Source organism: Haematobia irritans, chromosome 1 (assembly GCF_050003625.1).
Source record: "Haematobia irritans isolate KBUSLIRL chromosome 1, ASM5000362v1, whole genome shotgun sequence".
NCBI classification, from domain to species: Eukaryota; Metazoa; Arthropoda; class Insecta; order Diptera; family Muscidae; genus Haematobia; species Haematobia irritans.
The window spans coordinates 94,693,062-94,719,983 of NC_134397.1; the positions used below are offsets into that span (position 1 = coordinate 94,693,062).

Sequence of the window (26,922 nt, forward strand, 5' to 3'; positions counted from 1 at the left end):
TATTTTATTTTGATGAAAATGAATAAATTATACAAGAATTTTGGCTTTGACTTTCAATTTGAAGTGGGGATATCATTCATACAAATTTAGGTTGAAAAGTATTTGCAACGATGTTAATTTTGAATTTGAGTCGCATCGAAAATTGTTTGACAAATTATTGAGTAACGATGCATTTCAATTTGAGGATAACACTTGAGATATTATTGCTAATGTGTTGAATTTCACTGTTGAGGGTAATGTTTGTTTTTTGTTGAGAACGCGATTTTCTCAATAGTTTCTCAACTTGAATATTACCCTAATCCTTTAAAAAAAATGTTTGAAAAATTGTTGAAATTTAGCATTTTTCAAACGTTTGTGTTTATTAGGTAGGCTTAATGTGTTGAATTTCACTGTTGAGGGTAATGTCTGTTTTTTGTTGAGAACGCGATTTTCTCAACAATTTCTCAACTTGAATATTACATTATCCTTTGAAAAATGTTTGAAAAATTGTTGAAATTTAACATTTTTCAAACGTTTGTGTTTATTGGGAAGCGGTCGGATAAATGGGCTTAAATGCGGTGACAGTAATGCGCCGTCCAGATTATACGTTTTTCCGGGCGGAATGTCTGTGTTTGTAAATTTGTACAGTGTGGCCAATCGCTACGAATTGTCTGGGATGACTAAATAATGGAAACATGTGTTATCGTTCCTATTAACACGCTGCGGTATCGATTCCCACATAACTTATAGTGTGACCAATATCTGGGATATGTTTAACATCAGTACTATCGTCCGGATACACTTATAGCCTGGGCGGCGCATAATGCGCTTTACAGACTATCTGTTATTCCGGATGACAATTCTCGTGTCGAACATATCCCATATATTGTGCACATGATAAGTTAAGTCCGAAGGCATAATCGATACTGCTGCATGTTTATGGGATCGATAACACATTTACCGAGTATTTAGTCATCTCCGACAAGTCGTATCGATGCGACACATTGTAAGATTCTTTACAAACACCGACATTCCGTTCGGAATAACTGATAGTCTGTAAAGCGTATAAAGCGCATAACTAATATTTGCTTTGGTATCAATGTTTACTAACCAAAGGAAGAAGAAGAGTTAATTGTAAACAAAAGTTCTCGCTGGTGGTATCGTTGACGAGTGAATAACAAAAACAAAACCCATTTTAAGTTTGGATCTGAGTACTATTTTGATTAAACCCAAAAAAGAGTGGGATATAATAAAATGAAAAAAACATGGGTTAAGCGTGAAAACATATACTATATTCCATTTTACAAACAAAAATCTAAAATGTTTTTTCTATGCATATTTATTTTCGGCATAATATTTTTCATATACCAAGCGGCTACAATAAACGACTTACCACCATGGACTTTAGAAGCCACATTGGAAGATTTGCGAAAGAAACATAAACAAATTCAAGCATCACTAGGCCAAAAACAAAAGGACAACGATTCCGACGATGACGTTGAACGCGGTTCTGATATTTCTTCGTATAACGCCATTAGGATCATAAGGTTGGTTTTTTAATTACCGTCTTAATTCAGTATAAAACGATGTATTTTGTTATTTTATCGTAAATGTGTTAATATTAATAGGAAAAAAATTAAGAAAACACGATTGGGGAAAATTCCTTTGTGGTGTAGGTAGTCTCCACAAATCTAATATACTTTTTCGATTCCTACTAGATTATACGGATTATATGCCTAACCACTGGTCGAATAACCGAAATAAATTAAAAGAAGTTATGCGATAATGTGTTGGTAATTGATAATGGAAGGCTCTTTACAAAATTAGTTTTGGAAAAACTCGGCACTTAAAATTTAATTTCGGTAGACCATTACGCTATAGGCCACAATTCACATTTGTTTGTTTTGCCATTTTTTTCTTCACTGCTATTATTGTACAATGCTTCCATGTTTCAGACAAATTTCTTGAAACAACTTACATTTAAAATATTCAACATAGCTATAAATTATTTATTGTATGTATTTAATGGAAAAAGACTGGTTTATCACATCCGTATTATTTTTATATTGCATATTTATTCTAGAGTAATTAATATCCTCGGTGCTATTTATGAAATATTTGCAATAGCAAATGAATTCCTTGAAGCCGAATTATTTGATTACAATTTTTTGTTTTTAGAAATGCATCTGCTCATATTATGATGGGGCCTTTATAGAGAGATTTACTCATAAATATAAATAAGATAATTTTTACACGTTCATTTTGGTACCCTCTAAAATAGAATTCATTTCATTTATTATCGTACAAAGTGATACAAAAGTCAATAAATAGACCTAAAATCCTGCATCACACAAAATTGTAATAAAATATAAACTTCAACAATGGTATATATAAAAAAAAAACTAGATAAAATCTTTAAGACAATGGTGTAGTAAATAGAAATAATAATAAAAAATATTTATAAATAGTAAGTATACTAAATGTTAAATATATATTAAGATATAGTAGATATCTCCTACTAAGCGTTGAAAAATGGCTCCCCAGCCAAAGGACTTGCAAATGTGTATTTAGAGTTATGGAACACACGTTGATAATGCGTTAACAATGATTATATTCGTGGTAAAGAAAACTCCAAAAACCTAGCTCTAAAAGTATTAATAGGAAAATTGAAACTGCGAAGGTTTAAAGGTAGTCTATTCCATATTCCATATACGAGCAACGCGGACAATGAAGGAACGTTCACATATAGAATGCGATATACGAGGCAACATCATCTGTGTGGATTGCGTGTCGATCTGGAGAAAAACACCTTATCAAGAAAAAGCAACCTAGATCCACATTGGATGGCCCTATAAAAGAATATCAGGTTCCGCAATTGAACGTACAGTGCAAAAGGCATCCCAAGGAATTCAATAGCTTGTTCCGAAACGTGGTCAAATCGACCCAAACTGAACACAAAACGTACTACCATATTGAATATCCTTTTCAGCCTATGCATATTCTCCCCAGTCGTACCGGAAATCAATACAGTAGCAAATATTCGACATAAGGTTTCTCCTGACAAAAATACAAATGTGATTTAGTTATATTACACAAAATATCAGCCATTTTGGGACCCATCGTGGTGCAATGGTTAGCATGGCCGCCTTGCATACACAGGGTCGTGGGTTTCAAACCCAGTTTCGACCAAACATCAAAAAGTTTTTATGCGAAGGATTATCCCACCTCAGTAATGCTGATGATATTTCGGAGTGTTTCAAAGCTTCTCTAAGTGGTTTCGCTGCAATGTGGAATTCCGCTCGGACTCGGCTATAAAAAAGAGGTCCCTCGTCATTGAGCTTAACATAGAATCGGTCAGCACTCAGTGATAAGAGAGAAGTTCACCACTGTGGTATCAAAATGGACTGAATAGTTTAAGTGAGCCTGAAATATCGGGCTGCCACTACACCTAACCTAGCTCCCATTTATATCTTTCGCTCTTATAACCACAGAAGATAAACTTTTACTCCGATTTACATGAAATTTTGCAGCGATAGTAGAAATGACATAACTACGCATGCCAAATTTTGTCAAAATCGGTTCAGGAGGTTATTCCTAAGTAAGTCGCTACAAAATATTTTTTTTTGAAAAAGTTTAAAATCTAATATACGTGGATTTGTGAGTCGAAATAAGATCCAGATATGTGAATGCATTAAATTTCTCTTTATGTAGCTCAAAGATCACCAGGCTAATATGTTCAAAAAATAAAGTTGATATGATGTCTTCATTTGAACCACGGACTGAAATATACTATCGAAGCATCTTTCAAAATCAAAAAATACTAAACATTTAAAAAAATCGGGTGATAATAGCAACCTATAGACGGGAAGTAATGGAAAATCTGTGAAAAATATTAAAAACGGATGAATTTATATGTATATTTCATGCTTAAGCATTAAGGCGGTATTAAGTTAGCTGTATCGGGCGAAAATAATAATTTGTTTATGGGTATTTTTCCTTAATATTTCATAGAAATATTCAACCTTATTCCTGAAGTCGCCCTCGCCGTCGCTTTTCGCCTGTCCCCACTAATTGGTATTCGTAATCTGCTATCGACGAAAATCGGTATTCCTGGTGTCGCTTTTTGTTGCCAATATCGTCGATTTTTGTCGCCGTTAAATTTACCAGCGACGAGTTTAGTGATTAATTAAGTTTTGATTAAGTTTTTTAGACTTTATTAATCGAACAATTGAAAAAAAAAAAATTAAAAAAGTGGAAATTGGTAAGAGGTAAAGTGATTAACAATTACAAAAAAATGGAAAAAAGGTACAAGAGATCAGCCATTAGATGATCTATACTGACTCCAAGATTTAAAACCGGTTGGAACAAATGGTTTGTAGTTCAATGCCTTTGGCCTTTAGAGACAAAGTATTAAAGTATTTATTCCAGCTTGCACTCTTTGAGCAATTCATGTTCTATATAAAGGAGTCCTGAGCTGACAACGATCTCAAATCTATTGCGCTATTTATACTAAATTGACAAAGATCTTTATAAGTAGTTATGGTCATCACATTTAAATCATAGAAAAGAAAACTGCATAATTAAAGTAAAGGTGTTGATTTTAAATTCCATTTTAATAGAAATCCTTCAAGGCCAATGTATTTTATTTAGCACCAAACTTAGATAATGTAAATCATTTCCTGAAATTTATCATTTATTTTGATTTTCCAAGTCAAATTTGTATTACAAACAAACAGCATTTTAATTCATCGGCTGAGTGTTTTCTAATGATGTTGGCCTTTTATAACCGAGTATTGTAATTGGTACAAAAAGTAATCGTCGTCGTCGCCGTCGCCACTCTACAGGAATAACAAATGAATCACAAGACGACAGAAAGCGACAGACGACAGAAAGCGACGGCGAGGAATAAGGGTGATTGATCTCAGCGTTATCTCCATTTTTATAGTTTTGGAAGCTTTTACTATCCTTGAATATATATCCAAATTTTTCCCGCATCAAATTGCGTCAGAAATAAAAATATTTTAAACCGAAAAAATTAAAATCAGCTCATTGTTTTCTAATGATATCGGCAGTTCTCCCCAAGCACTCAAGTGTGCAGTCGAAATGTTACGTCCACGTGTTTACGTGCATAAAGACCTTAAAAAATACATTTCTACTTATGCTCGTCATTGAACTATAACTGGACCGATAAACAGTCACCAAAGAAATAAAAATTACTAAATATGGGCCCGTGGCCCAATCTCTTCCTCAACGAAGGAGCAAATCGGGACCCTTCAAAAAGGCTAAACCTTCCATCGTTTCGGCGGTTCCATTTCTTCTAGTCGTCCATCGTCTTCAGGTAGTAATCAATCATTCTTGCTGATTTAGAAGACATGGAGGTACCCCGTGAACCTCAATCTACATCAGAGGCCCCTAATCCCAAACCCATCCCGCTAGTTGCGGATAGTGCAATACCGCTTGCTGAGATTCAACATATTCTGGGTGATGAATGTTCATACAAACGCACTTCAATTGGTACTAAATTTTTTCCTTCCACATATGAAAAATATGAGTTCTGTAAAAAGCTCTTACTGAATCAAAAATTGATTTTCACTCCTACAAAGCGAAGGGAAATCGCTTTGTAGGAGTGCACCGTCTTCATAAGATGGATCCAAACGACGTCATCAAAGATTTAAAAAGCTACAATATATCTCCCACTAATGTTATAGAAGTAACCACAAAGTACAGTTCCCCAAAGGGTCCAGTATACAAAGTACAGTTTGTACGAAAACACTTTTCTCCTTCTCACCTTAAGGAAGTCAAGTCAATCAAAAATATTATTGTTTCATGGAAAAAACCGAAACCAAGAAAAAGCAATAACCCCACAAAATGCTGGAACTGCTTGATGTTCGGGCACGGGTGTGAGCATTGTTTTAGGAATCCAGCATGTATGATTTGTGCAAACAACCATCACACAGGTGACTGTACTTTCAAGAAAAATGATAAGAGACTTGCTGTTTTCTCTTGCTTCAACTGCAAGAAATTTGGAAAAGAGCGTACCGATCATTCAGCCAATGATGTAAATTGCCCACTGCGTGCTCACTATCTAGAGATAAGAGCTAGAGCAACAAATAAACAACCAAAGAGAGACGGGGGTTCTCGTAACGTCTCCATCAACACTCGGCAAATATCCCAGCCGCATCCACAGTTTCAACTATCAACAGGGCAAAATACAAACGCAACTTCTCCACATGATAATGTCTCTTATGCTGGCCAGCTTAAAAACCGCTGCGACAACAACAACCTGTTCAACATAGATGAATTATTTGATATATTTACGAATGCTCTGGAGGAAACCAATATTTGCAAAACCAAAGCTCAACAAATGTATGTAGTTATGTCCCTTGTTAAGTATGCTTATGACCTCAAGTAATTTGGGCATTTAAAAATAATTCATTTTAATTCGAATGCAATTTCAAACTACTCTCTTTTGAAACAATTTGAATATCTGTTAGAAGATCAAAAGGCTCATATTGCCTCACTTAATGAAACTTTTAGCCGATAAACATAAAACCTATTTTAGAAATTTTGTTATTTATCGTAATGATCGAACCTCTTCTAGAGGTGGCGGTGTTGCTCTTTTGATCCATAGGTCTATCAGACATTGCTTACTTCCCTTAACAAATACTCATTGCATCGAGAATTTGTCTGTTGAAATTTATTTAAACATTCGGAAAATTAAGATAACTACAGCTTGTTCTCTCAGATACAGTCCACATTTTGCTGATATATCATCTGCACTAACACCAGATGATGCTGGTTGGTGATCTGAACCCGAAACATCCTTCTTGGAATTGTTCCCAAGTCGATTCTGCCGGCTCAGTTTTGTATCGAATGTCCCAAGGCAGAAATTTCTTTATTTATGGCCCCAACAGCCTAACCTTATATCCTCATCAGGATCATCGAAACCCATCGACGATCGACCTTCTCTTCAGCAATTCTTCTTTCAATATCGACCTCGAAACTTTAGGCTATGTTTTTCCGTTCGAACGCCGTCGAATAATGTATACAGTAGCGTGTCAGACTCATGATGTTGTGAACACTACCAGACTTGACTATTCTAGATGTAATTGGACAATTTATAGACACCAGGTCGATAATAATCTGACTGTAGGTACTGAATCCAGTTTCGACACAAAGGGGAAGACAGACGATGCATTGACGCGTTTTACGGACTGCATTATGAAAGCAAGAATTGCTACAACCCCCGCTATTGCGCACGGGGGGTCATAATAAAATTCACAGGGATATTGCGAAATTAATAGGAGCCAGGAATAAATTTAAAAGGAAACAGCAAAGAACACGGAACCGAAAATAATTTGTATAAACTGTGCTGTAAGTTATTGAACAGGAAGATCGAGGACAGAATAAGTGAGGATAGAAATAGTGTCTGGTCTAACTTTCTTTCCAGAATGAAACCGGGTGATAAAAGTTTTTGGAGAATTAGCAGAGGCTTAAGGGGTAACGGCTCTAACAAGATTGCTCCATTGCAGGTGGGAGATAGAAAACTGGTCTCAGACCAGGAAAAGGCAGAAACCCTGGCTGATACCTTTGCCAAGTCTCATGATCTCACGGGGAATTTTCACCACCCATCCGAACGAACCATAGTCCGCGAAGTCCTTGAACTCAACCTCCTTGTGAAGAGGATGTTACTGAAATCTCGAGGGAAGAACTTTGGCATTTTGGGAAGATTGAAGGTTACTAAATCACTCGGACTTGATAACGTGCCCAATATATTACTCAAACACCTATCAGAGGGGGCTAAGACGAACCTTTTACACATTTTCAATAGTTGCATACGGTTGAACTATTTCCCGAGCTCGTTTAAAGTAGCTAAGATCATAGTTATACACAAGCCTAACAAGGCGTTGAAGGACCCTAACAGCTTCCGACCTATCAGCCTTTTCCATTCCATTGGGAAGATTTATGAAAAAATTATACACTCACGATTGAACGACTTTGTTAATTCACGTAATATTGTTGCTGATGAGCTATTCGGTTTCAAGGCGGGCCATAGTACAATCCACCAGGTATGTCGTATAAAGAATATGATTCTGGCAAACAAGCGCAATTTGAAGTCCACTGGTATAATTATGCTAGATATCGAAAAGGCGTTTGATACCATTTGGCATCAAGGGATGATTTACAAACTTATGAATTTTAGTTTCCCTACGTGCCTCTGCAAGATCACCCATGATTTCCTTAAAAATCGGTCTTATAGGATACATATAAACCAGAGCTTCCCAACCCAATTTGCTTCGCGCCCCCAAAATATGTATCAATTTCGTTGCGCCCCCCTAAAACAAATTTTGTTTACCCAAACAAACAGAAATAAACACTAACAAAAGCTACAAATATGATTAACAATCATTTATTAAATAATTAAAAATAACAATGTTATACTACGTTCGCACTAGGCACGAAATCTCGCTATTTAGAACTCAAATCTTTACAAATCTCAAGTGTTCGGACTGGCAAATTAACGAGATTTCGTTGATTTGAGGATTTAGCGGCTGTTTGTAAATATGTCAATACACACACAAACCCGTATGTGCACACGCATACACACATCCATCTACAAGGAAAATTGGGGCAGGGTTGCAAAAAGCGCATTTTTAGTACTAAAACCACAGTTGTACAAGGCAGTAAAGCGGATTTTGAAAGTGCGAACGTAGTATGAATATTAATACAAAAAGAGTTTATCAATTAAAGGCCGGTACTCTGTTCGGTTTTCGCGTTGAAACTCCATACAAAACCAAAAAATGCGAAAAATTTGCGAAATTTTTTCCATTTGTGATACTTTGTTTTTTCGTGTTGAAAAACTGACGTTTATAGCACGGCGCCATTTGCAATGTGAATTAAGAAATAATTTATTTATTAAAAACTATTTGTGCGGGTTTATAAATCAAACACGGACCATATTTTTGTTCCGAAACTATACAAAGGATCAAAGGAATAGCAGATCAATTGCCCAAGGAAAAATAAAATGTTATTTTGTAAAAACAAGCAACAACCACCAACTTAATCCAATATCGCTCCCTGTAAAATAGCGCTCCAAGCTACCTAAAAAAACGCCGCTTTCTATGTGCGAAATAATAGTTTCCATAAAAATTTTTCGCAAGAATGAACATAGTACCGGCCTTAAGATGAGTATTAAGTTCGAGTTTAGCCGCTAATTTTCTCTAAAGTGAAAACTAAATCAGAAAAAAAGTCATCAAACTATACATATTTGTTGCAGATTTCATTATAACTTGATGGGGAATATCCCAAAGCAAATTTTCACAAAGTTTGTATTCATTAAAATGGATTATTAAAGAAAAGTAATCGTGAAAAAATGACGATTTTAGCGGCTAAACTCAAACGTAATAACCACCTTTAGTGGGAAATTTGGCAATTGTTCTTTTCATTAGCTAGATTTTTAATATTTTTACTGATAATAATGATAATTCGCCTCAAATCCGTTTCAACATGAAGGCAAGACAGATATTTTGACTTTATGTCTAAAAGTGACGAAAATGGTTTTAAAATTTTTAAACTGTGTGAATACAAAAGTGGGTACTGGTTCTGATATTTTAGCAAGAAATTTAGCCGTTGCAAATAAAGTGAACGACTAAGAATGGAAACCCTACAACAAATTATAGAATTGCATTCTAGTCTTTTCTCACTGTGGTTATAAATTAACATTTCGAAATGTACGAATGGTATGCTTTTTTAGTATATTATTGATGTTTTGTTGAACTTAACAATTTGTGTTGTTTTAACATATTTAATGATACAAAACCTGCTCAACCAAAAATTATGTACAGAGTATTTCTCAAAATGGAAGGTAAAAATTAATCACACTAAAACACAAGCCGCTATCTTTCCGTTTAATAATTCACAGAAGGGGATCCCTAGACGTCAATTTCCCCTTATCGCATAATGAGTGAATGCACCAACTTAATATAGTAAATAATTATTACCGATCAAGAAATTATCAAATTGAAATACCCGATCTTTGTGATATACTATTTCTATAAATAGTCCATCACAGACTTACGCCTTTTCAACTAATATTTGTCCTTTTCTACTACTTGTAAAGTTTTTCCTATTTTTGCCTTGTACTTAATTTAAAGTAATATAAATTGTTACAACTGATATAACTTGACTAGCCATAAGATTAATATGCTGTACTATCTTTAAGATAAATCTCATACAATTATGTTTTTATGTATATATGTATATAGAATGAAAAGCTAGATGAATAAATGAATTGAATTGAATCTAATGAAATCGGCCTTTTATAACCGGGTATTGTAATTGGTACAAAAAGATCGTCGCCACTCTACAGGAATACGAAATGAATGACGAGACGACTTAAAAGCAACAGACGACAAAAAGCGACGGCAAGAGAGAGGACGACTTCAGGAATAAGGGTGATTAATATACAAGAATCCAAATTTTGGAATTGATACATCGTTTCCCTTTCAAGTTATAATAAAATGTGCCAAATACATATGATTTATCTGTTTTTACTTATTATTTTTTTATTTTAGCTGCTAAATACGAACTTAATACCCTTCTTTAGGGAAAACTAAACACTTAAAAAAGTAAACCTTCGAGGGCAGGGATCCGGAGTGGTCCATTTTTTTCGCTTCGCTCCGGAGAAAAAAAATCTCTCCGCTCCGGGAAAACAAAATTTCGCTCCGCTCCTTCATAGAGAAAATTATTTTTTATACCCACAATCATAGAATGGTAAATGGGGTATGTTGAATATGAACTTGTAATATTTATACTTGTTTACTACTCGTCTAGTAGTCTTTGTTTTTCTGTATTGTGTATATGATACGTAGAGAATTTTTTTTTTAATAATTATTCCTTCTTTTCAAACTCGTACGCATTGGTTGTTTTATTCTACCACTTCCACTTTTCATCAGGTTATGGGCCTTTAGTCCTGTTTTTGTAATTTCGAGGTTTAAAAACGCAAAAATCAAACCAAAATCATCATAGCAGAAATGACGTCAAATTCAATAAGTTTCCCATTCGAAAAACTTCGAGTAAGAGAGAATTTTGGTATATGGAGACTTCATGCAAAATCCTGTTTGATGATTAAGAAATGCTGGAAAGTCGTGGAAAACGGCGTGAAATCTCAACAAGACAACGATGTAAATGAATTAGCGTTAGCCGAAATAACATTAATGATAGAACCCGAATGTAAATGACAGTTTGCCGATTAATGGAAGCTAGCAATGGATGTTGAATTGAGTTCACTTATTGAAAACACGACTTGGAAAGTGGGTATTTAAAGGGTGGTTAAAATTTCAAGGGTCGATGTTGATTTTGAATAAAACACAAACTATTTAGGAAATTATTGTAATTTTATTTTATTATGGTATATTGGTATTACTCAATTATGTATGGAACAAAATATCAAATGGGCGCCGCGACCTCGGTGGCACACCTTCATCCGATGGTCCAAATTTTCGATGACGCTGAGGCATAATGGAGGTTCTATGCCGTTAATGTGCCGAATTATCTCATCCTTTAGCTCTTGAATTGTTGCTGGCTTATCGACGTACACCTTTTCTTTCAAATAACCCCAAAGAAAAAAGTCCAACGGTGTCAAATCACATGATCTTGGCGGCCAATTGACATCGCCATTACGTGAGATAACACGGCCATTGAATTTGTTGCGCAAAAGAGCCATTGTTTCGTTAGCTGTGTGGCAAGTGGCACCGTCCTGCTTTTTGTATGGTAATCTGAAAAATGAGATATATATGGAGCAGCCGGAAGGTATGAACGATGGTTCAGGCAGAGTTTGTAAGATTCAAAAGTCGATATATGGGCTTAAACAAGTAAGTCGAGTCTGGAATGAAATATTGAATGAAATTCTGTTGAACATGGCTCTTACAAGAAGTGATGTCGATCAATGCATATATTATCGTGTATTAAATGATGAAATTACCTACATTGCCATTTATGTGGACGATGTTCTTATTTTGTCGAATAAGGCAAAATCAATTGAAAATATCAAGAAATCTTTAACCAAACACTTTAAAATGTAAGAGTTGGAAATGGTGATTTTTGATGATTTTTTGATTCTTCCCCCCAAATCTTGAGAAAAAAACCCCTAAATTGGTCTAAGCTTTTTTCAAAAACCCCCAAAAAATTTCAGAGTATAAAAGTACAAAAAATGGTCCCAAAATTACGTGAAAAAAATCCTGTAGTGATACACTTTAAAAATTAAATTTAACACAAATATATATCCTGAAAGAAGAGTTCTTTCCTGAGAAACGAAATTTTAGAAAAAGTTTTCTTTTGATGCTAAAATTTGTTTTCTTTTGAAGTAAATTAAAATTAAAATTTGCTATTTAAGAAAATACGTTAAAACAAAAGAGATTTTCGTTTGATTAAAATTTCATCCCTGAGGAAATTATTTTTTTATGGATGTAATAATACAATATGTATATCAATTTAAAAAGCGGGCTTACTCTTAAAAAGATTTCAGCTGCTAAGTTAAAACACGATTGTTTTTAATTTTGTCAAATATTAAACATGCCCTTTCAACAGAAGAGTTTAAAAAAGATAACGAAAATAATGCTATTGGATACTCGTTTGCATTTAGGATCTTCTTGTTGACTTTCCGCATCTTTTTTCTCATAACTCATGCTAGAATTGTTCCGAATTTGCTTGAGAATTGCTCCACTTTATAAGGTCTGAAATAATTTTTTACCCCCAAAAATCCCCCCAAATAAATTTTACCCCTAAAAATCCCCCTAAACGTGAAAAAACCCCCTAAATTTGGGGGGAAACCCCTAACCTGGCAACACTGAATACAGTATTGGGAATTCAAATCACAAGATTCGAAAATTCAATTAAACTGGACCAATCGCAATATATAAGGAACTTCCTTAAACGTTTTGGAATGGATGATTGTAATCCAATAAGTGCACCTGTTGATTGCAATCAGAAATTATCTAAAGAGTTTTGTCCGAAAACCAATAAAGAAACAGAGTACATGCAGGACAGCGTTGCCGTTTTGGTTCGATTTGACCAAAATTGGTCCAAAAGATTTCTAATTTTTAAAATTGGTCCGATGGTCGGACCAAACGGAATTTGGCCCATTTTGGTCCATTTTCATAAATTTGGTCAAATTTATAAATTTTTTCTAGTATTTAAAAATCTATCACATATTCAATAATAAATATAAAAATATTGCCAAAGATTTCATGTGCTTAAAATACGAATGCGAATTTTGCTTAGCATAGAAGACGTATTTCTCTGAAATAAAGTTTTTTCCTTATCCAAAAGTCTATAAACTTTTCAATGAAGTCGGTTTGTCCTTATAGTTAAGTGATTCGACATAAAATTAGGTATCCTAACATGAAAAATTTCGTTTTACTAAAGTCAAAATGGCTTTAATACTCCTGAAAAAATATTCAAAATTAATTAAACATTGTTGACGTTTTGCATCTTGACTTTAAAACTAAAAGCTTTTAAAAATATGAGGTGTTTTTTAACACATTATCTTAAAGTCGTTTTTTACTTGAAACATAAAATAGTTTTCACTTGTATTCTATTCTCTGCTTCTTTGGCTCGGAATCAATCCCAAAATCATGAGCGTAAAGACAAAATCTTTGGAGCCGTGAATGCTTTTTTTCAGTGTGGGATTAGATACCATTTCAATCACAGAAAATCGAATGAAAATTTTGTGTTGATGTCAACTAATATTGACTTCGACCTTTTCAAAAAGTCTATTTTTTCAAATTGAAAAGTATTTAACTTTTTTAATAAAAGCACTATGTACAACAATAAATTATTTTTTAACGCATTTTTCTTCGAAATTGGTCCGCTGGAGGGAATTTTGGTCCGATTTTGGAAAAATTTTGGTTCAAAATAAAATTTCGTAGTGGCAACGCTGATGCAGGATGATCCATACATGGAGGCAATAGGCTATTTACTTTTTGCTGTGAATGTTACACGTCCAGATATTTGTTATATTGTCAATGTTTGAGCAGATATTGCAATAACCCAGGTAAAGCTCATTGGGAAGCAGTTAAGAGAGTAATGCGTTATCTTAAGGGTACTTTTGATAAAGGGCTTGTTTACTCTAATAAAAATCATGAGCTGGTTGGGTATTGTGATGCGGATGCGGGCAAGTGATATAGATGAGAGGCGATCAACAACTGGGTACATTTTCACATTTCAAAATGCAGCAATTTCGTGGGCAACAAAACGTCAAAAACTGTAGCTCTATCGTCCACCGAGGCAGAGTTTATGTCCATGGTTGCAGCTATTCAAGACACGTTGTGGTTTCAGCGGTTGCAAAATGAATTAGACCCAAATTCGAAGAAGTCAATTATTTTACACTGTGACAACAAAAGCGCAATTCATGTTGCATATAATAATGCATATTAATCACGTACAAAGCATATACGAGGGCGGTTCGGAAACTTCTTAGCCTATCAAAGAAAGAGAATAGTCAGTTTTTCAAAAATATTTTTATTTTTCAATATAATCTCCTGAAACTTCAATACACTTAGTCCAACGCTTTTCTAGCAATTATATTCCTTGATTAAAATAGTTTTCCTCAATGTCTTCAAAATAGTGGTTTACAACTGTAATTGCATCTTCATTTGAGGTAAAACGCTTGCCAGCAAGGAATTTTTTTAGATTTGGGAACAAGTAAAAGTCACTGGGAGCTAAATCAGGAGAATAAGGTGTGTGATCAAGCAACTCGTACTTTAATTCTTTGATTTTAGCCATTGTTAAAACACTCTTGTGCGCTGATGCGTTGTCTTGATGAAAAATTATTTTTTTGTGTTGTAAGCCAGGACGTTTTTCTCGAATTTGTACATTTAATTGATCCAAAAGTTTGCAATAGTACTCTGAATTTATTGTTTTACCCTTTTGCAGATAGTCAATCAATAAAATACCTTTGAAGTCCCAAAAAACCGTTGCCATAACCTTACCAGCCGGTTGAATTGTTCTTGCCTTCTTTGGGGCGCTTCCTCCAGCTTCAGTCCATTGTTTGGATTGTTCTTTTGTCTCTGGAGTATAGTGGTGGATCCTTGTCTCATCAACAGTTATGAAACAACGCTTAAAATCCATTTTATTTCGCTTAAAACGATCCAAACAAGCTTGAGAAATGTTCATTCTTATGCGTTTTTGATCGACTGTTAACAAATGCGGCACCCATTTTGCAGAAAGCTTTTCATCTGTAGTTCTTCATGCAAAATTAAATGGACTCGATCATTTGAGATGCCCATGATATTAGCAATTTCACGCACTTTTATTCGTCGATCATTTAATACCATATCATGCACTTTGGCTACAATTTCTGTTGTTATTGCCGTTTTTGGACGTGCACTACGTGGTTCATCTTCAATGCTTGTTTAAACGTGGTCGTACGTTTAAATTCAGCAACCCAATTTTTTACAGTTGCATACGAAGGAGCACTTTCACTTAACACATTCACCATATCATTATGAATTTCTTGTCCCGATAAACCTTTTTTATGTAAATATTTAATGACAGCACGCATTTCTAATTTTTCCATTGTAAAAAAATTGCGGATGCGTCTTTTTTGAACACATGTTTCTATATGAAGGAGTTGCCAGATCGAAACAAAATTTAACATGTGTTCATAACAGATATGGAAGTTTCCAAAACACTTTTCTGTTTATACCGCGCTTTTTGTGCTAGGCTAAGAAGTTTCCGAACTGCCCTCGTAGATGTAAAAGTTAAATGTATTCGTGAACGGTAGTCAGATAATTTGATTGTACTTCGTTGCTTATCTACAAATGAGATGATAGCTGATATGTTTACCAAAAGTGTTGTTTTGAACAAACTGAAAATATTCACGCATAAATTTGGCTTAAAATAACTATTAGTTTTAAATTAATTTTACTTTTAATTTTAAATATTTTTTTTCCGAATTATATTACAATTTCAGGGGAAGTGTTGAATATGAACTTGTAATATTTATACTTGTTTACTACCCGTCTAATAGTCTTTGTTTTTCTATATTTTGTATATGGTAGAGAAATTTTTAGTTAAATGATTATTTCTTCTTTTCAAACTCGTACGCATTGGTTGTTTTATTCTACCCCCATAAACACAGGATGAGCGTTTTTCAAATGCATCAACTTTTCAGTTTGAGGGTAAATATAATTTTCAACATAAATTCAACTTGACTTGAAATAGCTCATCTGCAATACATCTTCAAATTGTTTTGCGAATTACTTCCAATTTGCCAAAATGTTGACGAAATCTTTGAAAAGGTGTTGAAGATAATATGAGAAAACTTTGACAAAACACTACCCTAAAATGCAACGAAAAAACCATGTGGTTTTCAATACTTATTTGTGCAACGAAGTTCGTGGTCAATTGCAAGAAATAAAAAAATGGAAAATTTTAGACAAATAACCAAATAGTTTATAAAAAATAGGTAAGTGAAAATGAAAAATGAAATAAAACTTTAAGGAAGTCACTAAAAGTATATCTCTTTGCAGAAACCTAAAATTATGGATTATATGTTCTTGAAAACATTAAAAAGCTGACCAATGAAAAAATGGTGAACAATTAACTGGAACTGCTTCAAATAGCTTATAATAATTGGTACGTCAATATGAAAAATTAAATCAACACTTTAAAGAAGTCACTAAATTTAAATCTCTTTGCAGAAAACTAAAATTTTTGGATGCTACATTCTTGCAAACAATAAGAAGCTGACCAATGAAAAATGAGTGGCTTATCGACAAGAAAAAGTTTCCAGAAACATTACAAGTGCAACCAATTAAAATTGTTAAAAACAACAAATTGTTGAAATCAACAACTTCTGGATGAAAATGTGCATCACATCGTCAGTTTAATTCATATACTATTATCAGTTTAAAATTGATATTTTGTGAATTCCTTCTGCTGGAAATCAATTCTAACACGCGGTCCAGTACGTTCCTAATTTCAAATTGCCCGCATGTTAATAAAAGGAAGGAACCAAAAGGAAGGAAATCGAATTATCAATGCAAAAGTGTTTACTAATAATGTTTAAGATATTTAAAGTTTTGTTGTTTGTTTTTTTTTGTTCTTATTTGTTGATATGTTTAATAAGATTATTATTTATCAATTGGTATTGTAGTGTAGTGTATGATTATATATTTTATTTTGATGAAAATGAATAAATTATACAAAATTCATAGAATTTTGGCTTTGACTTTCAATTTGAAGTGGGGATATCATTCATACAAATTTAGGTTGAAAAGTGTTTGCAACGATGTTAATTTTGAATTTGACTCGCATCGAAAATTGTTTGACAAATTATTGAGTAGCGATGCATTTCAATTTGAGGATAACACTTGAGATATTATTGCTAATGTGTTGAATTTCACTGTTGAGGGTAATGTCTGTTTTTGGCTGAGAACGTGATTTTCTCAACAATTTCTCAACTTGAATATTACCCTAATCCTTTGAAAAAATGTTTGAAAAATTGTTGAAATTTAGCATTTTTCAAACGTTTGTGTTTATTGGGACCACTTCCACTTTTCATCAGAGTATAATAAGTTTGCTATTCCGTTTGTAACATATCGAAGTATCGATTTTCGACTATATAAACTATAAATGTTTTTAATCATCACGCTACAGCCTTCAATAATAGCGTTATCGTCCTGAAATTTGACACAGATTCGTCTTTTGTCTGCACGCAGGCTAAGTTCGAAGATGGGATATATCGGTCCAGCTTTTTATAAACCGATTCCCCGATTTGGGGTCTTAGGCTTACTGAAACCGAAGTTTTTATCCAATTTGCCTGAAATTAGAGAGTGAAACTTTGGTTTCCTGGTCATATGAATCAAAATCGGGAGAAAGATATATATGGGAGCGATATATATATATCTGAACCGATGTCAATCAAATTTAAATATTAGTTCTACTCCCTGTACAAAACTTCAAGTAAATGGGAGTACAACTAAGTGGATATCGGGCGAATGATATATATGGGAGCTATATCTAAATTTGAGCCGATTTTAACCAACTTTGACCTCATTTCCACACTACCAATTGTATTCTTTGTGCAAAATTTATACTACGTTAGGTTAAAGTGGCGGCCCGATTAAGATTCAGGCTCACTTAGACTATTCAGTCCATTGTGATACCACATTAACTAAAAGTACCTATTACATATGGGCACTTCTAGTTTTAAAGCCTTCTCACGCAGTATGAGCTTGCAGGTAGCCAGGGGTATACTCAGCCATATCATTGAGAGATTTGCGGCAGTCGATGGCCGTTTTCGAGTTAAGGAACACAGATTCCAAGGATTTTATTGCAGTTTGACTGTCTGAATATATATTAATGCCAACATTTTTTGGAACATTACTACTCAGCCAATTCACCACCACTCTTATTGCTAATATTTCAGCCTGAAAACACTACAGTGATTAGGTAATCTTTTCGCTATTCGAAGTTCCAGATCTTTAGAAAATACTTCAAAACCCACTTGCCCATCCAATTTGGAGCCATCAGTGTAGAAATCTATATATCGTTTATTCCCCGGGGCCTGTGTGCACCACGCCTCACTGTTGGCAATTAGAGTTTCAAACTTTTTGTCGAAAAGTGGTGTCGCCAAAGTATAATCCACTACGTTAGGCACATATGGCATTGTTTTGAGGACCGAACTGTGACCGTAACTTTTTTCCGACCACAGCGATAGCTCGCGCAATCGCACAGCCGTTGTTGCAGCTGACTGTTTGGCCAAAATGTCTAAAGGCAATAGATGCAGCATGACATTAAGGGAATTTGTTCCTGTCTTGCTGAATGCGCCTGAGATAACATACACAAGCACGCCATACGCTGAACTTTGTCTAAACTTGTCGGCTGGTGAAGTGCCGGCCACCAGACTACAACACCATACAGCATTATAGGTCTAACCACTGCCGTGTATAGCCAATGCACAATTTTGGGTTTTAGTCACCACTTTTTTCCTATTGCCTTTTTGCACGAGTACAAAGCTACCGCTGCTTTTCTCGCCCTTTTTTCAATATTAAGCTTAAAGTTCAGCTTCCTGTCCAAAATAACGCCAAGGTATTTTGCACACTCACCAAAGGAATTTCAATAACCCCTAAGGAAATGGGCCTAACCGTGGGAGTTTTGCGATCTTTGCAGTACATGACTAGTTCTGTCTTTGCAGGATTTACCCCAAGACCATTATCTTTCGCCCATTTCTCAGTCATCCGGAGGGCTCTCTGTATAATATCTCTGATTGGGGATGGGAATTTTCCCCTGACTGCTAGCGCCACATCATCTGCGTATGCCACCACTTTTATCCTTTCTTTTTCTAGGGAAACCAGAAGGTTGTTTATAGCAACATTCCAAAGAAGAGGTGACAGAACTCCTCCTTGGAGAGTGCCTCTGTTCGCATACTTTGTACGTTTGCTTGTCCTAGTGTGGCTGAAATAAGTCTCTTCGTTAGAAGTTCGTCTAACAGCCTAAGAATACCTGGATCAACATTCAGATTTGTCAGTCCATTTAAAATTGAGCTCGGATGGATTTTGTTGAACGCCCCTTCGATGTCTAGGAACGCCACGATTGTGTATTCTTTGACACAGAGTGAGCTTTCAATAAAGCTGACTAGTTCATGTAATGCGGTCTCAGTAGACCTGTCCTTCGAGTATGCATGCTGTCGTAGGAATGAAGATAAACTGATTGATCGGAAATCCTTCGCTCTCGAGTGAGAGGCTTTTCCCGCTTTAGGTATGAAAACGACTTTTGTTTCCCTCCAATTTCCTGAGATATATGCTAAGTTGATACATCCTTTGTGTATCACCGTCAACCAGGGGATAATTGTTTCAGTCACTGCTTGTAACTCCGCCGGAGTAATTCTATCAGGTCCGGGGGATTTGTATGGCCCAAAGCTATTTAACGCCCACTTTATTCTAGATTCCGATACAATTTCCTCGATAGGAAATGACCGCTGAGCCCCTGTGGCATGGTTCGACCGTCTGATTTCCAGGAAAATGTGTGTCCAATAGTGCCTCCAGCTTCTCCTCACCGGACGTTGTCCAATTGCCCTCCGATGTTTTAATGAAACCTGGAGCGGAGTTAGTGGATGCTAATACCTTCCGTAGTCTGGAAGCCTCGGACGTATTTTCAATACTGCTGCAGTAATCATTCCAAGAGTTATGCTGAGCCTTTCTCAGTTCTCGCTTGTATTCTCTCAGATTCTTCTTGTAAGCGTCCCAATTTATACTAGAGCAAACGAAATAAAAAGAAACTATCATCTCATTCGATTAAATGTAGTATTTGTTTTTCGGAGCGGACCGTTTTTTCTTTTGGAAATCGCTCCGAACTCGCTCCGCTCCGGGTTTTAAAAATATCGCTCCCGCTCCGCTCCGGCCAAAAAAGAGTTCGCTCCGCTCCGAATACATGTTCCAGGGCACTAAAGCCAATTTAACTCTATTTTAGGTCATGACAATTATTATGCTTTAGTAAAAATTTCTCCAATATGAGAAAGTTTCCTTGACTTTAATATTTTTTGTGTATGTTGGCAATATTAACTAAAAAACGTGGACAAGTTATCTATTATAAAGATTTACTAAATTCGTATTTCCCACAGATTTTTCCTTCAAACTACGAAATTTTCATTAACAAGTAAAAAGGAAAATAATTATGTCTAATATTTTTTTTTTTTTTGAATTTGTCGAAAAATATTTACTTATTTTGTTATATCGATGTGATTGCGGGATTTTTAATAAAGTTTATTTAAAATTTTCCACAGTTTCCTTCGTACTGGGTTCACATTTCATTGAGTGTATAAAAGAAAATGCCTTTGCAAATCTTCGTACAATTTTTTGGAATTTCTTCTTAAATTGTACACATTATTTGTAAAACTTAGGTCCGATACATCTTATATAAATACATCTTATATAAATACAGAATATGTTGGAGACAGTTATGCTAACCTACTCTGAGGAAAATATTTCACTAGTTTGGAGATATCAGCAGGATAACTACCCGAAACACTCATCAAAGTTGGTGAGTGAATGGTTTCGGGATCAGAATTCGAACGTTGTTGAGTGGCCAAGTCAGTCCACCGACCTCAATCTCATTGAAAACCTTTGGGGCGAACTCAAGAGACATTTCTCTAAGCTTCCCTGCTGCTACAAAACATAATTATGGGGAAATATTCAAAAAGTATGGTATATACAGGTAAAGACTCAAAAAGTATGGAATATACAGGTAAAGACTTGCCGTAAGTTATTGTCATACATGCCTAAGAGAATTGAAGCTGTACTTAAAAATCCCGGTGAATATACAGGAAATTAGCGACCTAGTTTGATGCTTAGTTCAAAAATTAATTTTAATGTTCAAATTCTTATATTATATTCATGTTTTTCCATAAACACCTATTTTACTGTCCACATAAAATACGACGTTTTTTTGAATTTACTTTGTTTTAAGTAATTTTTTAGTCCTATCTGAATTCTAAACTAATTTCAAATACACGAAATATGTCTACTTTATAAATAATTCCGAAATATTCAATAAAAAACATAAAATAGAAAAACCATGGCCTCGTCTGTTCACATGTGTATATGAACAGTCGACCAACTTGCTGATTAATAAAGTGAGACAATTAAAATAATTAAATAATATTGCATTATTGCACTAACTTCCAATAAATTAAGTTCTTTAAATGTTCTTTTGATTTATTGTATGCGTTGTTATTATAATTAATTCCAATGGAAATCTTAAATAACAAATAGTCTTGCTGTTTTGTTTTCGATAATAAACTTGGAAAGTTAGTTTTCATCAATACATAATTCTCAATTTTTCTTTTCAGAGGAATACGACTTTTCGATTACGACTCCTACAAGCCAAACTTTGAAGGAAAATTCCGGTGCTTAGATGGAAGTTTGGAGATACCATTTGAACGTGTAAACGACGATTTTTGTGATTGTCCAAGTGACGGAAGTGACGAACCTAGTACAAGTGCGTGTAGCAACGGCAAATTCTTTTGTAAGTTTCAAAAGCGTCACATTACCGGAAGAGGTCGTGATGTTTTTGTCTTGAGTAGCCGGGTAAATGATTTTGTTTGTGATTGCTGCGACGGTAGTGACGAATGGCTAGGAATGACTTGCAAATATAGTTGTATACAGTGATATATTAGATGTAAGATTTGGCGAAAAGAGTCATCAGAAGTAATTGTAAATATAATATAATACTCGAAAAAGATATGTAAGCAATTATTTTGTTTTTTTTTTTTTTTTTAGTTTTTCAGTATTTGTAAAATAGTTGTACATCTGTACGAAGTACATTTAACTAACGTACCTTAGCATATAAGCTTATTATTACCTTGCTAACTTCTTTTGAACAATATGAGCATTGCAAGCCCTCGTAGGGATTACCTAATTATGATCAAATAGCCCCGTCAAAGGTGTGCAGTTGTGCCATTTACAACGTTATTTTGAATATTGAAATCGTTGACTTTACGATGGTTTTAAATTTTGGATTATAAACTCTTCGTTTTTTCCTCTTTGAGAAATTCGATTTTCAAACCATCAAATCATTGAAAAGTCGAATTTACACACAGAAGTACGCAACTTTTTAATGAGTTAGGTAAACAACAGATAGTTAAGTATAGGAGAACGTCTAAAAGTTGAAAAAAAAAAACATTGGGAGAAACCCTTCGTATCCAATCGAAGTGTTACGCTCATAGCATATGTATTACATATTGGAAAATCTCAACCAATACTGTAAAATTTTCAATCGCTTACAACAGCATCGCCAAGATTTTGACATAAGCAGCGCTGTGTACTCTTTTGTTAACAGAACTGTAGAAGTACGGGGAACATAAAAGCCAAGCATTTTTTAAAACTTTTTTTATCGAATGGCGATAGAATATGTAACATTGAAACCATTTTTTGTAATCATAGTGATAAATATAATTCGTTCACAGAAAAAATAAAAATATTTTAAATCTTACAAAATCAAACGCACGATTCACTTTTTAAGACTCACGCATGATTCACGACAAATTCGCGAGACTCACGACATATTCCAACCGGTAACGAGCAATGGTAATAAAATTCAAAAATAGAATATAATTGGACAGCTGAATTCCAACCGGTAACGAGCAAAGGTAATAAAATTCAAAAATAGAGAATAATTGGACAGCTAAATTTATTTCAGTTATTTAGGTAATTGACGTGTTTAGCATACGAGCACGAATTAAAATTTGATTTTTTTCGTGAGCGCGATTTTGCAGAAATTTTATTCACGCACATTCATGGACTGATTTTATTACTCACTCACGCACGACATTGGTTTTAGTCCCATTAACGCACATTCAGGAGAGTTGCTTTGGATTTTGTTCACGTGTCACGCGCTCACCTCTAATACTTACGATTATTTCTATATGATGTGAAAGAAAAGTCAAAATTAAATGTTTTCGATTTTTATTTATTGTTCTTAATAGCTAACATTTATTAAGTTAGGGCAAATATATTATGTTTTTTTTTCTTTTATTTTTGATCACATTGTAATCAATTCTCACCCAAATTTAAGAACATTTATGTCATTGCAATCAATAATAGAGTGTTCGTTATCCTCCATGACTCAAACAAAAAAGATAAAAACGGTGTACTGAATTTTAAAGTATGTATGTGAAAGTATAAATAAACTTCACCTAACTTTATTGAAGTGAAATGCAATAATGCAATTTTGAACTGCTAATTTGAAAAAGGTACTTTTTTAAAGTGTTTATTTTTTATTGAGACGATAATTTTTCACGCAAAATGTTATTTTCATTTCTTTTTAATACTATTTTACCTATAGATATTAGGTAATTTGTGTGAGTATGTGTATTATAGAACTACAAATAATGTACATACATTTATACTTTACCACTGATTTCTATAATTAATTATATTCTACTTGTAAATTTAAGTATATTTATTATTATATCTTTAATGTTTTATATATTTTGTTAAATTTATTTGGAAATTTCATTCATCTTTTAATTTTGTTTTTTTTGGTTTTTAAATTTGAGACAAACAAACCGGAAATAGTAATGTCAACAGAAGATGCGCTCATTAATCAACAAAAGCCGAAAATTATGTAGCATTACGTTTTTGTGAGTATAATAAATGGCGATATTTTTGTAAAAAACTCGTAACGTTATATTTTATTGGTTTTAATATAATAAGGTTTGGGGTTGGGGTTGCTTGATCTTGTGGTTAAATGAAGATGAGTTGTGGCGCCAATGATTTTGCGCCAATCACGTCGGCATAAGATACCAAATTTGGTATCTTATGCCGAAGATATAAGATATAATAATAATATATATATAACAGGTTGGCTGGTAAGTCCCCGTTCATATAGATGGCGTCACTAGTATTAAATGCATATTATTTTCATATAGTACCAACCTTCAAATGATTCATGTCAAAATTTGACGTCTGTAAGTCAATTAGTTTGTGAGATAGAGCGTCTTTTGTGAATCAACTTTTGTTATTGCGAAAAAATGGAAAAAAAGGAATGATTGATAAAATACTGTTTTCTGAAGGGAAAAAATACGGTGGATGCAAAAACTTGGCTTGATAATGAGTTTCCGGACTCTGCCCCAGGGAAATCAACAATAATTGATTGGTATGCAAAATTCAAGCGTGGTGAAATGAGCACGGAGGACGGTGAACGCAGTGGACGCCCGAAAGAGGTGGTTACCGACGAAAACATCAAAAAAAAAATCCACAAAATGATTTTGAATGACCGTAAAATGAAGTTGATCGAATAGCAGAGGCCTTAAGTACGTGTTGGTCATATCATTCATCAAAATTTGGATATGCGGAAGCTCTGTGCAAAATGGGTGCCGCGCGAGCTCACATTTGACCAAAAACAACAACGTGTTTATGATTCTGAGCGGTGTTTGCAGCTGTTAACTCGTAATACTCTCGAGTTTTTCCGTCGATATGTGACAATGGATGAAACATGGCTCCATCACTACACTCCTGAGTCCAATCGACAGTCGGCTGAGTGGACAGCGACCGGGGAACCGTCTCCGAAGCGTGGAAAGACTCAAAAGTCAGCTGGCAAAGTAATGGCCTCTGTTTTTTTGGATGCGCATGGAATAATTTTTATCGATTATCTTGAGAAGGAAAAAACCATCAACAGTGACTATTATATGGCGTTATTGGAGCGTTTGAAGGTCGAAACCGCGGCAAAACGGCCCCATATGAAGAAGAAAAAAGTGTTGTTCCACCAAGACAACGCACCGTGCCACAAGTCATTGAGAACGATGGCAAAAATTCATGAATTGAGCTTCGAATTGCTTCCCCACCCACCGTATTCTCCAGATCTGGCCCCAACGACTTTTTCTTGTCCTTGACCTCAAAAGGATGCTCGCAGGGAAAAAATTTGGCTGCAATGAAGAGGTGATCGCCGAAACTGAGGCCTATTTTGAGGCAAAAACCGAAGGAGTACTACCAAATGGTATCAAAAAATTGGAAGGTCGTTATAATCTGGCAATAATCTGGCAACGCTATGCCTGAATAGACGAGAAAATTAAGTCGCAGCTGATCAAATTTTTATTTTCTCGATTTTTCCCGCTTTATCCGGCTAATTGGCTACTAAAATTGCAGTTTTTTTTTGTGGAGCGCCACTACAACCTATTGATTTATACATTACAATACGACTATCCGTGGATTTGTTCAGTTTTTATGATAAAACTGATTCTCTTCGCACAACGTGGGGTTTCCAGTCTATTGTTGTTGTGCAGCATCTTATTTTGTTGGTGTCATAGCAGATAATTGTTTTTGTTGGCTCTAACCTAAATTTTTTTGTGATCATGGTGACAACCTGTGGCAAATGTGATGAGAATATTAGCGCTAGGAAGCCATCGCTTCAATGCAAGAGCTGTGCGTATTGGTTTCACTCCTCATGTGCTGGTGTCACTGATAGAGAACTTACAGTGCTAAAGAATACGAAGCTATTTTCATTTACTTGCTCAGAATGTAATGGTAAACCTAACGATGATGGGGGCGACAACAGCGAGCCGAGCGATAGACTTGAACGCTTTATGGCTGAAATGCGAGCAGAGATGAGTTCTCTCAAGGAGTTCATGAAATCGAAAATGGATACCTGTTTTAATGAGTTAAAAAGCGACATTACTGAGTGCAAAAAAATGGTTAACGATAATGCAGCTTTTGTTTCTTCAAAAATGTCTACATATGACACAGAGATTCATGCTTTGCACCGGAGAATTAATCGCTATGACTTAGTGATTCGAGGACTTCCTGATGGCATTGATAACCTCGTTAGTATTGTGGTTGCATTGGGTGCATTTTTTAACATTCCTGTTGCCGGGCAAGATATAGGCCAAGTCTGCTACATCGACAAAAAAAGACAGATATTGGTGAGGTTCAGCAATGTATTTATACGAGATAAAATCATGAGTGCATACTTCAAAAGTCGGAACTTGAGGAGACGTGATATTATTGGAGAGGTCGTAAAGGATAGTGAGACATCCGATGTGAATACTAATCCTCGTGATAGGGTCTTCCTCAATGACCACTACTCACCGGCAGCTGGTAAACTTAATGCTGCCTGTCGTGGCCTCTTAAAAGATGGTTTGATTTCGAAATACAAGATTATTAATGCTGATAAGCTTAGTGCTAAGCTATTATTATTGGATGGAAGAGAAACCTTTGTTTATAATGTGGATGGATGTGCTGCGATTCGTAATGGTAACTCACCTATCTCTTAAAATTAGTTTGATTGTTTGCTACTTTATAAGTATATGCTACATTTTTTTTTTTAAGTCTGTGAAGTTGTGATATAATGTCTAATGAATTCCTTTTGTTCTTCTTTTTAATGATCATTATATCTATGCTCCAACTATTGTATTATATTTAAGTATATTTTATTTGATCTCTA

General features: G+C 34.7%; 1 protein-coding gene across 1 annotated transcript; it reads left to right on the forward strand.

Moving 5' to 3' along the window:
- Positions 1–1,032: 1,032 nt before the first annotated feature.
- On the forward strand, positions 1,033–22,235 carry LOC142221445 (uncharacterized). Its single transcript, XM_075291177.1, has 2 exons — positions 1,033–1,526; positions 21,833–22,235. The coding sequence occupies exons 1-2, from the start codon at positions 1,234–1,236 to the stop codon at positions 22,149–22,151; spliced, it is 612 nt and encodes a 203-aa protein (XP_075147292.1). The 5' UTR covers positions 1,033–1,233; the 3' UTR covers positions 22,152–22,235.
- Positions 22,236–26,922: the final 4,687 nt, after the last annotated feature.

Bases quoted from the DNA above. Each gene is read 5' to 3' on its own strand.
- LOC142221445 (XM_075291177.1), top strand. From the start codon at position 1,234: ATGAAAAAAACATGGGTTAAGCGTGAAAACATATACTATATTCCATTT. The intron at 1,527-21,832 runs GTTGGTTTTTTA...TTTTCTTTTCAG, and splicing joins AACGCCATTAGGATCATAAG to AGGAATACGACTTTTCGATT.